Here is a 14,665-nt window from a genome sequence, read left to right on the forward strand (position 1 = left end):
CAGCACCTCGTGCTTCCAAGCTAGAATGCGCCCAGGGCCACATCGAACCTGGCCTTGCACACCAACTTGTGAGTCGTTCCTTTATAGATGCCACTGACTGAATCCTATCAGATACGGGCTGCCAGCGTTTTCCATCTAGTTTCTGTGAGCCAGCAGCAGCTGCAACAGTAGCATGTATTCCTTGAGCAGGCTTAGGGGTAAACGTTAAGTGACTTGTTTTCTTCTAACACCAGTCAAAGTATTCTCCTGTCTGTGCACTTTGTACTGAAAATGCTCTCACTAAGCCTCATCCACGTGCAGATCAGGCAGGAGTAGTGAGGGGCTGCCAGAAACAGCTTCTCCCTAGTAGACTCGGGGCTACCAGGCCCTCTGGGTGTACAAATGACCAAGCATGTAATTAAAATCCCTACAAAGCCTTATGCCAAACTACCTGCCCAGAAACTCCAGGCTTAAAGCCCAGGACTTGAAAAGCAGTCCCTCCTCTGCACGGAGCTCTCCACACAGCTGGGCTCACACCCGCTTAGTCCCCACAAGTGCTCCAGTTACGGCCCATCCGGCTCCCCACGTCACACCCCCCTGTCTCTGCCCTCCATCTGAGGCTCTCTGACCCCTCTACACAAAACGACCCCTCAGCTCTACCCACTCATCTGCTCCTTTCCCACCTTGGTCTTCAGACTGTGTGTCTTCTCTTAGCAGCTTCTGCCCTTCCTCTTCCTCATCTGCATTCTTCTCAGTTAATTCTTTCTCAGTAAGTTTTTAAAGCTGCATTATGAGAATAAAGAAGCATATTCTATTACTTGCTCATAACATGCCTGGTATTATATTTTCCCAATTCTACTTTTCCTCTCCCCTGCCCCCTTGACTCTTCAGCTGACTCAAAAGTGTACGACATGAAATATCACAAGCTTAGCCAACAAATAGAATTCATTAAAATGACTACACAAAGCTGTCAAACACTTACTTAAGAATGATTTTATTAAACATAAAATTATACCGAAGCAAATTCTAAAGTCATTTCTAGAAATAAAGACATTTTCAGCATTCAGAAATAGCTGTGTGCTTATGTTATATACATATATATATATATATGTTATATACATGTTTTTTTCAGTAAGGCATTTGAGATGCTTTGCATTCTGAAGAAAAATAAATAAATAATAGGAGGGGATGGATGCATTTACAATATAAACCAAATCTGCTACCACTTTACTTACAGTTTACCACAGATGGCAACACAGTTTTGAACCACTAATATTTTCTTGCTGTTGTTTAGTTAACTTTCATGGTGTTCAACATAAATTCAGTGCATCTGGAAGCAATGAAAGGCAAGACTTTATTGTTATTTCCAACATCATCTTGCATTCTGGCACACATTGACATGGTTGCAGCATCACATCAGTGTTTTCAGCTTGTCATACTGTGGGTGTTTGATTATAGGTATTGCCAAGAAACTGCACTTCCAAAATACTATCTGTAGGAGGACAACTTTTAAAGGTGACATTTCACACTAAACTCAACAGGCGAGATGAACACAAATATATGTAATTCCACATACTATGTGTTTATGTGAATTGTGTCTTCTTTGGAATCAGTTAAAAAACAAACAAACAAACAAAAAAAACTAAAGTGCTTTTCAAATACGTCCTCAAGATTAAAAGGACAAACAGATAAATCATCAGTTGCACACCAACATCATTATATTGCTTAAAGAGGCTTCTTGACAGAAAGATAAACATTATCAGCACTTGATTCAGCTCTGCAATTAAGCATATATTATTTTAAGGATTTCCAGACAAAAATCCCAACTGTACACTGTTCACTGGAAAATGTAATGCTTATTAATGCAATGCAGTCGGCTTTTAGTGCAAGTTCACTAGCATTGGTACCAAACTCAACTTCTTGTGCTACGGGGTTTTCAAAAATGTCATACAAAATAATAACAATAGCACAGTATGGACTAACCTATAGAGTCAAAAGCTAGCCTTAAGAAAAACTGGAAGGTCTCACAAAAGTGGTAGGGTACACAAGCAACCAACTGATCACTCAGAAATCATGGCACCGTTTAATTTAAAACAGCTAGCAGAAAACCTAAATTGAAATCCAAAGTATTCTGCAGCCTTTGCCAGGCACTATTTGGCTGTTAAAGATTTGATTTAATGAGAGAGACAAGAATAGAGAGAATTTAAAGCTTAAGAGCTAATTATTTTTTTTTTTACAATTCAGGTTCAATTTCTGCTGCAGAATTTTCAATTTCACTTTACAGTCCTGTGAACTTAGCATCTGGAGGACTGCTAGTATTTTCTAGACCTTCAATATGGAGAAAAAATTTCTTAGAAGAGTACACATGTATTTATTTCATCTAATATAAATCTCTGCTAGATCAAAAAGTATATAAAGAGATTGAAGGATGGTAAAGAACAGTTATATAAAGGATGACAGTTACACATCCCTCAAACATCAGACATTTGAAAACCTTTTAAATAAAAGGCAGTGAGACTAAGTGCCTCATTCTGAAATACCTAAAAACAGGCTTCCCTGACGCTCAGTTTGATGGTTGTAAACAGCACTAAAATTATACTTGAGGAAAGAATAAGGTTCTGATACAGTAATACTATGTGGACTACAGATCTTTTTACACCATATAGAAGATAACAAAGAAACAGCCTCTCCAGTCAAACCTCAGCTATGTTAGATTCCTAATTTCCGTGCCTAAACTTTTAAGGCCACAGTACTATGTCGACATGTGTTTGATGTAAGATTCCAGTTTTCAAAGCCAAAAAGGTTGTGGCAGTACCACCCACACTGCTTGCAAGGAAGAACCTTAGTGTAAGCCCTAGCTTCAGGATTATCCATGCAGATGCCTTCCTGATGAACAGGCTGGTCCTCTTGTCCAGGCTGCAGCTACAGAACAGACCATCACTTGTGACACAGGCAAAACAGGGAACAGTGTTTTCATCGATGTGTAGTCTTGGATACCTGCTTGGCACCGGAGTTCTGCTTTATGTTAGAGAAATTAGCTCTCATTTATATTTAGAAATAAATTATCTGTATTCAGAGGCTGTGCATTCCTTTCATATCCCCAGCTTAAGAACACAGTATATGCAACGATTTACTAGGCCTCCAAATGAACCTGGCATGTGTTTTTTAGAGTTGGTACCTGCATGTTTATGGGAAGCTCTGATAGTCAAGGACATCTGGATCCAGGAATAGAGACTGATTTGATCCAGTCTCCACCTGTAAGTTACTCACCAGACAGAATGCTTCAAGGTTATAAGAAGTATCATTTAGTTCTTTCAATAAAGTATTCATTGTTATTTGAACTCCATTACATTTGTGATGTTTCTTTGCACAGAAAATGCTATCAACACTCTCTCATTCATTAATTCTTCTATAAGATTATGTCCTTCAGTCATTTGTGAAATTTCACATACAGCTTTCACCAAAATAACACTTAAAATTCACTACAGTATTAACAGACTGTTTTGGACCATTCTCACATAATTAACATTTGACAAACAAACAGTATTAGCTTAACAGACAGAGTAGTTAAGCCCAGCAAGTTTTAATATCAAATTTCAAACTATATTGTCAGTTTATTTGTGGAATGCAACAGCTGACAAAAAAAAAAAAAAAAGTTCTCCATCCAGAATTGCAAATGGATCTTTCTCATTGGTATGAAAGCCTATGCAGTTACTGTATTTCTGGAAAGAAAGTAACAAAATAAGCTGGAAAGAAAATTAAGCTGGGTTTTTAAAGTGCAGTATTTCTTTGTTTGATGATTTGTGATGTTGTATCATCTCTTCAAAGCTATTATTTTGAATGGACAGGGAGCTAAAGTTAGACCAAACCTTCCCTCCATAGATGGTTTTGTAGCATTTTCAGGGTACAAAAAGGTAAAGCTTTGCATTAGACTTGCAAAAATTAAGAACAGCTCCATTTTTGCCAACTGCTCTCCCATGCACACACGTTTACCTAAAGAATAGTTAGAAAGAGATATATCAGTGCTTTTTATACCATTGATCCATTTGTTAACATACATGCAATTCCTATTCCAAATGCAGAATTGCTCCAGCTATGAGTAAGTTATGGGCTTCCAAACCTCTGGTCTCTGGTATTTGAGTCTGAGTTTTGCTCAGCTTTACTGCTTGATATTAACAGTACTTATTCCATAGGAAAAGTATTATCAAAGCAGGAGTCATCATTTCTCATTTCCGCTTGGCAACTGCAGCTTTTAAGAACCCAACCCATTTTGCAAACCACCAAATGCAATAATAAAACAAGTCCTGTGAGTCCTTCTAAATTTCATGCCTCTGAGGCCCTACACTTGATAAAACAGTATGTTGGAATCTTACCCATTCCAAAAGGAATGAATGCCTCTTTCTTAATAATCTGGCCATTTTCATCCAGAAATCTTGTTGGTTGAAAGTCGTCTGGGTTCTCCCAGATATTAGGATCTCTGTGTACCGACCACAAGTTGGGCACGATCACACTGCCCTTTGGAATAGTGTATCCCTGCAGCACTTCAAAAAAAAAAAAAAAAAAGAAAGCACAAAGACAGAGGATCTGATAAACTGCTAGAAGCAAACACAGGACACTTATTAAAAAAAGAAAACATCACAAAAAATGATACTGATCTGTAGCTGTGGGTTACAAATGTAGCAGGCACTTGAAGCAAAGGTGACCTGCGCTAGCCAGGCTGGGTCACCATCACAGAGGCCAGAGCAGCTGGAAAGAAACCATGTTATGGCAACAGCTCCCTGCAGGGAAAAGGCAGCTGAGAAGCTCCAAAGCCTCCTTCAGCATGCCAGTACCACAGAAGCAGTCATTAGAAATGCACTCTGCTGAATGGAAACGCTGTGACCTAGCTTCTTCCCAGTTCTCTGCTGTTACAGAACATCCGTGCAGAGATGATGGAGGTAAGGAAGAGGTATGTATTTTGAACTGTATTCACTAAAGGGTTTTGAAGTTACTAGTGTCATTTAAGCTTGTTGCACCTTATTGTTCTAATCAAATCAATTCAGAATTAGATTTGAAAGCCAAGTACTGCTACCTCTCATTGACTTAAATCAGTTCTCAGCTACAGACAACAAAAGGACTTTAGAAAATATATTTATTATTATTATTATTTCTGCTGATATGCCTTTTAAGTTTTAGCAAATCAGTTAATTGTAAGTGAATTTTTCAGATCTCTATGTCAGATGGCCAAAAGCAACTCCAGGTACAAAGGTATATCATGAATCACATCAGTCAACATTAACTGACCCCCCAGAAAAGACATCTCTCTAAATCAGAGAGACATTCTGGACATTAGGTCAGGCATGCTGCTTACCTTAACGAATATCTCAAGCCCAGCCACTCTTCATACAAATGGCATTTTACATAATTGAGCTGCAAGTTTTAATAGACAAATGAGGTTTCTGTAAATTCTCACCAGATGTCAGATGTCCCATCAGACCTTCATCCACAAAAGAAACACTCTACAAATGCTTACCAGCAGTTTCTGAAGCCATTCGTGGGATAGAAAGGGGAACAACTGCAGTCATCCTCTGCACTTCCATAATGGTTGCCTCTGTGAAGGGCATTTGAGCCTTGTGGGTAAGAGAGGGAACTTTGTCACGACCTAGAACTGCTTCAATTTCTGCATGAACTTTCTCTATTCAAAGAGAGTGATTAAAAAAAAATTAAAAAAAAATACAATATATGAGAAGGCATAATCTTAATTTCACTTATCTGAGCCTCAGTGTTTACACAGACTTATCAAAAATGTCTACAAGGCATGATCTTCTAGCCAAAATAACTATGGCAGCAAAAGCCTAGAGAACAGTCTCAGTAACGAAGAAACCGAGTAGAATCTTGACAACTGTGCAGAGTAAAGCTACAGAGAGGACAGTGCTACTATGTTGGCTAAGCACAGGAAAAGTTCTGTTTCAGTTCCAAACGTAGTTGTAACCTTAGTTAACAGTTTAACTATACAGTAGCTTGAATAGTCAAAACATTAAGAGTTTGGCCTGTTTAAAAAAAAAAAAAAAAAAAAAAAAGAAAGAAAAAAAAAAAAAAAGAAGACAGCATAGACTGTACAACCCAGCTGGTCGCCTGTCCCTGCAAAAAGTCAGTTTTCAGAACTGGAAAAGGTGATGAAGAGAAGGGAAAGCTTTAACTGTGGTTGCTCTGGGTACTTCATTCTGGAGCAGGAATTCTGGTGCTGTTACTGCAGGCATTACAGCCATGCAACTCTTGCTTTGCTGTTTCCCACTTTCTCCTCACAGAACTTAAACTCAGCTATTTCTCATTTACCCAGGAAAGCATCAGACGTTCCATCGCATCACATGTTTGCCCACAGGAAAAACAGAAGTTATTGAGCTCATCTCCACTCTCATGAAAAACAGAAAGTTTCAGAACACTTGCTCCCCCTGTGGTCTCACTAAAGGCTCAGCATACAAGGAAGTCGATTAAGAGAAGTTTCAAGGACACAAGGTTTGTTTTGCCCTCGGATGATGCTGCCTTTTTTCCAGGTAACTCGGAATCTGGCTGCAGAGCAATAGGAAATCCTGAGAGAAGATCTCAAAATCAACTTTTCATTAAAAAGAAAGCCCATTTTTCATTTTTTACCCTTGATACCCTGAACATTTTGTGCTTGACATGCTTGCCTTTTCCAAGATTCCCTAGCACTGAACCAAGATTCTCACTGATGCTGTTTTCAGAGACAGAGGAGCAACCAGAAATACCATATGGGTAGTGATGAGTGAACGCCTGCTGCCACCTATTGGGATTGCTGGGGAAACAAAATCTCATGTAAAGAGCACAAGAAGAAATGGCTAAATGACGACGGGTCTGTCAAGAGTGTGGCCCATGAGTACCTGGTCTGTGGATTTTGTTACTTGTTTCATTATTATTCATTTTTTCACTGGGACATCATAGCCCTGCATTCAGGTATGCACATTCACAAATGGGAATTAAAAAAAAAAGAAAAAGAAAAATTAAGGAGATTGACTGTTTCATGCCAAATATGATGGATTTTATACCACTGTCCAAAAGTGGTATAAAACCACTGTCTTATCATACCACTGTCTTATCATGAACAACCCTTCTTAGGAGTTTGTGAAGATATGTGGAATTACACAGAGAGTAGCCAAAATGCTGCTAGCCATTCATTTCCTAAAACTATCTGCCTGCATTTACCACTGCTGCATTTTCTTGCATTCCCCTTAAGGGACAGGAGAAAAATCACTGGGGCGGGGGGAAGGAGGGCAGAGAAGGAGAAAAAAATAAGGTGCATACATTAATTCCCAAGTAAACAGGAGACATAGGGAACGGGATATTAAAAGTAAGAGAATTATATTACATAGCCAAGGGATACATTTGCTTCAGGGTACTGAGCTTAAACATACTGTTTAACAACAGCTATGGCATAAGGAGAAAGGTAATTGGAGAAAGGCAGTAGAAGTGGTAGAAAACAGAAGAGAAAAATAATTATCACATGTTCATTAGCAGACAAGAGGAAAGGAGGATTTAAACAAACAAACACACAAAACCTGCCCAGCTCTCTCTTGTGGAATTTAGAGCATATCTAATTCTTGTAACTACCTATCAAGTCCAGCAGTGATAACACACAACCATTAAATGATAGAAGGAGCCCATGCAATTTGTTCTCTGTGAACTCTGTCTTTTATATACTGAACTGATACCCTATTTTGCAATCTTTGTCCAACAACTTGTATTGACTTTGTACAATAAACTATGATCTTGACCTATTTAAAGAGATAACTGCAGAGAGGCACTGTAAACAAGTATCCATTGGCTAATTTGTAAAGCGGCTGCAGTACATGATAACTTCAAAATTTCAGGTATTTTATAAAAGTATTATATAAAGGTTTATATTGCACTTAGATAACTTGAGTTTTGCTCTTTGTTCCACGTTAGCAAGAAGCCTGGGCAAAGGGGAAGTGGTTCACTGTTACAAACTGAAGCAGAATTACTGAGTGGAATTTGTCCATTCTGCTGAGGTTTCAGTCTGTGTGTATCTAACAATTAGTTTAGTGGAAAGCGTTTACTGGGCAGGGCTTTGTGAGATGCTGCTAATAAGTTGATAAATCAGTTGCTTTATTTTGTTTAAATTCAACAAATTATATTTGATAAATAGGACCAAAAAAAAATGTTGCCTTTGCAATGACATGTACTGTAGCAAGACCCAGCATAAAAGATATTTAATCAAAATGAACTGTAGTTCTTTGGCAATGAAAACTTATCTCAAGAAATCCTGAAATACAACTCTAGCAAGTATGATTTTAATAGCATAACATCTCCAGTACCACCAGTATTTTTTGTATTTGCAACAACACACCAGGCATTCTCTAGAATTCTGTCACAAATACGAACATGACTGCATCGCTTCAAAAAAAAAACGGGGTTGCAAGGAACATCTGGAGGTCATCTGATCCAAACCGTTACCCATAGCCAAGTCACATTCCCAATCAGAGATAACTTGGAAGGTAGACCATACTGCTCACAGCCATAGCCCATCAGGTTTTATAAATTTTGTAACTCTAGAGGTTATCTGTTGCAGTCCTTGCTGTCTTCATAGAGGACAAAAGAAGCAGTATCTAATCAGAATTCTCTTGTAGATTCTCTCTGTTGCCTCCCTTCAATGCTTTCATTGCTCAGCTCCAAAAAGACTGCCTCCATCTCTTCAGCATCTTCTAATTAGACAGTTGTATGCAGCAGGTTTCCTCTCCTTTCCCTATTACTGAATACTCTCAGTTCCTTCTGTGTCACCAAATGGGCCGTGCACTCCATGCCCTGTCCACCTTGCTGGCCCTTTGATGGGCTTGCTCCAGCATTTCAGTGCTTCAGGATCCCAAAACTTGACACAGAATTCCAAACACATTTGCCGGTGCCCCATAAAAGATAATAATAAATTCCTCTTCTTGAATACAGGTATGATATTCTCCTTCTCTTCCTCCCTGTCATCTGCAACCTACTCAGCAGTCATAACCATTTAGAAAGAAGTCTTTCAGAAACATCAGCTGCCTCCCTCAGATGTATCCCAGCTGTCCCCAAGGACTTGTGAAAGCCCAATTTGCCTAAGTGACCTCTAATTTGATCTCCCTCTACAATGGATTTTGCTTCACTGCTCCAGACTCCCCAGTAGGTTCAGGAGCCTCCTTACAACTGCACATCACTATATTGCTGCTGTAAGCCTGGAACTAAACAATTGCCAAAAAGAAAGAAAGAAACAAAACCAACCACCAAACCACTATGCCAAGGTTCCTTTGAGTTACTTGCAAAAGATGAAGTTGTCCCAAAACAGAAGAAATGCACAGACACAGCATAAAGGACAGTTGAGATAGTTAATACACAGCACTAACATAAAGATCATCGTAGTAGGGTGGGATAGAAAAAGATGTCTTATTACATACCAGCCTTTCAAATTGCACATAGATACGTAGCAGCACTCCTAATGACTTCAATAGAGTTTCCGATTGCTCTCAATTCTGAAAATCCAAGCGGAGTTTGCAAAACACCAAGAATAGTCTTACCTTGTACTTCTGGGTAGAGGGACATGTAGAGCAGGCACCACAATATCGTGTTGGAAGTAGTGTCTGTGCCTGCAATGAACAGGTCTCCAATGATAAAAAACAGGTAGTCTTCATTAAAACTGCTCTCCTTGTTGTTCTTCTCTTCTTCTGCGTGGAGGAAGTACATATCAATGAAGTCCCTGGGATTTGCTGCATCCAGCGTATCCCTGTGCTGTGCAATTATTTTCTTTAGAAAAGCAGTAATATCTAACTCTGTTTTTCTAAGCTCCCTGAAAGGCCCGAAGGGAAGGTAGTACAGCCACGGGCAGATGTTGACCAGGATCATAGAGCTGTGCACACTTAGCTCCAGCGCACGGGCCATGTTCTTCAGCATCGTCTTGAACTCAACATCTTCGTAATTGAAACGCCTGCCAAAGGCCATGGAGCAGATAACATTGGACACTGCATTGCGGATAATCGGAAACGGACTGAACGAATCCTTTCCATGCTTCAGCATTTCTTCCTTTATGAACTTCAGCTCCTCAATGATCTTAGGCTCTAAGCTATGTCTTCCTACTCCAAAATGCCGCAGTGTTGCAAGAGAGAATTTCCTCTGCTGCTTCCACACAGGGCCATAAGGTGCAAAAATAACACCTGGAAGGGAAAAGAAACAAAGCTGTTCTGTTTTCAAGTGGAAAGAGGAGAAACAGTTACACAGGCCTGCAAACCATAAGTCAAAAGAGGGGGAAAAGATACACAGCAACTGTCCCAAGCATTGGTTTTGGAGCCAGAGGAGGTAGAACTTCAGTGTCCTGAGATGCAAAGGTGCAAATTCTTTGAGCAAGACAGAATGTGTGATATTAAAATACCAATTCTTTCCTTTTCTGTTCTGCTGATTTCTCACTGTGTGCACACAGTCCTACTGTAAGTATTGTTTTTACTTACAAAGGATACATGTGCTGCAAACAAACGCACAAAGTGAAGACAGATCCAGAGCCATGTGGCAACAACTTGATTTGCATTTCTGCATTTCAGTGCCTCTGGGCACATGTTCTGCAAGATAACATCACTATGAAATAAAGCTCAGTTCCTCAGCTTCATAGAAATATTGCTCACTTACAAACAGAAACATCCCTGCTGCACAACCAAAATAAACTCTTTCTAATACTCCATGGTTAACCTAAGAGTGTTTAAAGCCATCAAAACAAGGGCCAGTGCTGCTTTCATTCTCCTAATATTGTGACATCATCAATTCTGCCTGTAAATAGAAAGTTACTGTATAAAAGCAACATCAATTCTTCCATCAAATGCCAATCTCAATGCTGAGTTTAAATGGAAGAGGTCACAAAAAATGGGGAACAGAAAAATGCACCATTTTTCTATATTCAACATCACCTAGATTTCTCTTAAGACTTCATGTACGTAGCCCCAGTAAACAAGTAAGAAATCTATGGATAGAAATCTGCAGGTACAGGACTGCAGACATCCTTAAGTGTCTTAAGTGTCTGCAGTCCCAGAAGCATAAACAGTTCAGTGTAACATAAAGCTGGTAATCTTTACAGCCAGATTTTCTGATTACATTATCTATTCTATTCACATTATCAGACTGAAAAAATAATGAAAATTTAAAGACATGACCTAGTTTTGAAAGTCCTAAATAAAATAAGCAGTGCATTATCATGAGTCAGCACAAGCTGACCATCTGCTGAACTTCACTTTCTCTGCACTAAACCGTTATCTATTCTCTAGCACTTTTAAAACAGAACCAAAACTTTTCAGATCCTCTCTTTTTAAAGCAACGTTTCCTATTAGTGCTCCTGCCATCAAGGAGACACAGGGGTGGGTGAAATAAGAGGCTTATTGAGGGGCTGCGTTTGGCTGACAACCAATAAACTGAGTTTGCAGGCAGACCTGTGGATATCTTGTAACAAAGCAATGCTTTATCACTATTTCTATCCCATAAGAAGCATCCTCAATATGGATACACGTACTCAATCTCTTCTGCCACTCGGATAATTAGTTTCAGGATCCAGATAACCTCACAGAAGAAAACTGTGATTATCTCAGATGTAACAAAGTCTCTCCTAATCAAGGCAACAAACCTCTCCCTGCATTACCAGAGCCTTTCCAGCAGTCGAGCACAGAGGCTGCACAGCACGACTTCAGAGGACCTGAAACCTCTCACTGCTGCAGAATAGCAAGAACTGATTTGCAAATTGGAAAAGTCTAACAAAGGATAGAAGCAGATAATAGAGAAAGAGGAGGGTACAGACTAAAAGATAACTAATCTGCCAGACCTAACAATGGCAGGCAGCAATAATGGAAGAGCAGTCAACTGTTTTTGCAGATAATCGCTGCACAGACTGAAAATTCAAGGTACTTGGCACAGGTAAATGTAGTATAAAAATGAATTTGAATAAAATAAAATAACAAATTGTGAAGCATCAGGAACCCAGAATTATCAGGGCCTCATGCTCATTAAAGACAGCAAATTTCTGTTACCTGACAATTAAAACCCTTCCAACTACACAACCTACACAACCAACAAAGCAAAAAACTCACATACAAGCAAACAAAAACTCCCTTTTTACATGAAAAGTTCAAATAAAGCAAGTTCTGCTCAAGGTTATTCCCCCCCCCCCCCCCCCCCCCCCCCTTAATTTCTCACTGTTTGTTTTAGTGTTGCTGTAATACTGGCAGGACTGACAAACAGGATTCATGACAGAAAACATTCAACTTCTGCCTTGCTCCATGTCCATGTCTAGAAGAGCACAGGACAGGACTACAAGTGCTGACATACACTTAGCCTCCATCCTTTTTTGCTATGCAGCCTTTGAAATGCAGTTATTTGCCATTTGGAGGCTTCTGCTTGCTCTCCTCCAAACACAATAATTTATTTGCATCTTACAGAACACAGCTCAGATAAGCACTTCTCTTTCACGTTATACTCATAGAGAGTAACAGTAAAGTTTAAAATAAATCATTTCTCTTAGATTTTTTTCTTGCCTTACTATTTTCTTCCAAAATTATTTTTTTTTTTTTAATGCATTTTCTCCTTTTGTGACGTACCCCCTGTCAAGTAATTTTAATGTGAGATTGGACTATGGTAAGGAGGAACAAACGCACTTCTCAGAATAAGAACAGATAAAGCCCGGAAATAAAAAATATTCTGTTTACACAATGAAGAGCAAGGAATCTGAAATGGACACCTGCTGATTTCTGAGCACAAATACAGGCTGGGCAGAAAATGGATTGGGAGTAGCTTTGCAGATATGGACCTGTGGGTGCTGGTTAATGAGAAACTCATCACAAACTGTATGCTTGCAGCCCAGAAAGCTAACTGTATCCTGAGCTGCATCAAAAACAGCATGACCAGCAGGGTGAGGGAGGTGATTGCACTTCTCTGCTCTCATGAGGCCCCATCTGGAGTACTGCTCCCAACTCTGGGGTCCCCAGCCCAAGAAAGACACAGAGCTGTTAGAAGATGAGTCATGAAGATGTTCACAGGAGTGAAACACCTCTTGTACAAAGAAACGCTGAAGGAGTGGGTTTGCTCAGTCTGGAGAAATCCCAGAGAAGCTGCAGCTGCCCCACTCCTGGAGGCCAGGTTGGATGGGGCTCTGGGCAGCCTGATCTGGTGGGAGGCAACCCTGATTGCAGCAATGGGTTGGAATCCTTAATGTCCATTGTAGCCCACTGGACCTGCAGCTGTTGCCTTGCCAGTAATGAAATCCTAGTATAGTGCAGGTCGAGTACTCCATTCTGTCTGGTGAAAGCACCTACAACTTCCAGCAGCCTTCAGAGAAGCTCCTTGTGCTGGGCGAGGCAGCCCCCACAGCCTGTAACACAGACCCTACTCCTTTCTGAGCATTGTACACTACACCTGTAGTTCACTTTACAACACCAGGGAGGAATTCACCTCCCTGTGACAGCTAATGTCAAGTGATACATAACAATTTGGAAGAACTTCTTTATGATAAGGGTGACAGAGCACTGGATCAGGCTGCCCAGAGAGGCTGTGGAGCCTCCTTCTATGTAGACATTCAAGACCGTCTGGATGCCTGCCTACCTGTGCGACCTATTGCAGGGAGTCTGTTTCAGCTGGGGGGGTTGGACTCACCGATCTCTTGAGGTCCCTTCCAGTCCCTGCCGTTCTGCGCTTCTGTGCAATTCGGACCATTCCACAGACAGACCGCACCTCTCGTACCTCCTTATTCCCAAACACAGCTGCAACGACCTTCCAGACGGAACTAACCGCCAAGCGGCACGACCGCACCGCAGCGCTGCACAGGGAGCTGCATCCCTCCCACCGCCGCCGCGTTTGCTCCCAGCACAGCGAACGCTGCTTTCGCCCTTTCCTCCCCCAGGCCGCGCAGAGCAGGGCTGCCGGCGAACCTCGGCCCGCCGGCGCCAGGCGCGGAGCCCCCCGGCCCCTCCCGGCCCTTACCCTTATTGTGGGTGATCATGAGGACGATGGGGACGGAGGGCCGGTCGCTGAACACCTCCGCCTTCTGCACCAGCGCCTCCCGCACCGCCCCGAAGGTGTTGAGGACGATGAAGGGCCGGCTGCCCACAAAGAGCCGGAAGATGCCGCCGTACATCTTGGTGAGGCCGGTGAGGAAGACGTGGGGGGAGAAGACGGGGGAGCCGCGACCGCTGCCCCACACGTCCAGCACCCACCTCCGCAGCAGCGACGGCGGTAGCAGGGCGAAGGCGAAGTTGCCCACTAACGGCCAGGGCGCGGGGCCCGGCGGCAGCCCCGGCGGCGTCCGCGGCCGCAGCAGCCAGTAGCAGCCCAGCCAGCACGCGGCCGCCAGCAGCAGCTCGGTGGCGGTGGGGGCTCGCAGAAGCCACTCGCCGCCCGCCGCCATCCTCTCAGGTGGCTGCGCTGGCCCCGGCCCGCCCCCCCCTCGGCGCGTAGCGGATTAAGATGGCGGGGGCAGGCGGGCCGCGGGAGGCGGGCGGGAGGCGAGGCCTGAGGCGGGCTGAACCCCCCACCCCACCCCCTCTCCGTGTCCCAGACCTCGTGCGCCGCTGGGCGTGGGCAGAAACAGGCGCACTCTGCTGGGGGCAGCTCAGGAGTGTTCTTCAGATCTCCGCCCAGGGGAACTCCCCATCGAAACGTAGCTCGGCACCGGGAGCCTCAGGTG

General features: G+C 42.2%; 1 protein-coding gene across 1 annotated transcript; it reads right to left on the bottom strand.

Moving 5' to 3' along the window:
* Positions 1-1,490: 1,490 nt before the first annotated feature.
* On the bottom strand, positions 1,491-14,439 carry LOC125692192 (cytochrome P450 2U1). Its single transcript, XM_048942394.1, has 5 exons — positions 13,963-14,439; positions 9,537-10,169; positions 5,492-5,653; positions 4,353-4,520; positions 1,491-3,972 (listed from the first exon to the last, which is right to left on the bottom strand). Exons 1-5 carry the CDS (start codon positions 14,384-14,386, stop codon positions 3,794-3,796), a joined length of 1,566 nt encoding a protein of 521 aa, XP_048798351.1. The 5' UTR covers positions 14,387-14,439; the 3' UTR covers positions 1,491-3,793.
* Positions 14,440-14,665: the final 226 nt, after the last annotated feature.

The sequence above is a fragment of the Lagopus muta genome, chromosome 4 (assembly GCF_023343835.1).
Source record: "Lagopus muta isolate bLagMut1 chromosome 4, bLagMut1 primary, whole genome shotgun sequence".
NCBI classification, from domain to species: domain Eukaryota; kingdom Metazoa; phylum Chordata; class Aves; order Galliformes; family Phasianidae; genus Lagopus; species Lagopus muta.

What these genes read in the sequence shown, in the direction of transcription:
- LOC125692192 (XM_048942394.1), bottom strand. Translation starts at nt 14,386, where the DNA reads ATGGCGGCGGGCGGCGAGTGGCTTCTGCGAGCCCCCACCGCCACCGAG. An exon ending in CCTCTACCCAGAAGTACAAG is followed by an intron (nt 5,654 to 9,536) that starts GTAAGACTATTC and finishes CTCTTTGAATAG; the next exon opens with AGAAAGTTCATGCAGAAATT. An exon ending in AATGGCTTCAGAAACTGCTG is followed by an intron (nt 4,521 to 5,491) that starts GTAAGCATTTGT and finishes TTTTTTTTGAAG; the next exon opens with TGCTGCAGGGATACACTATT.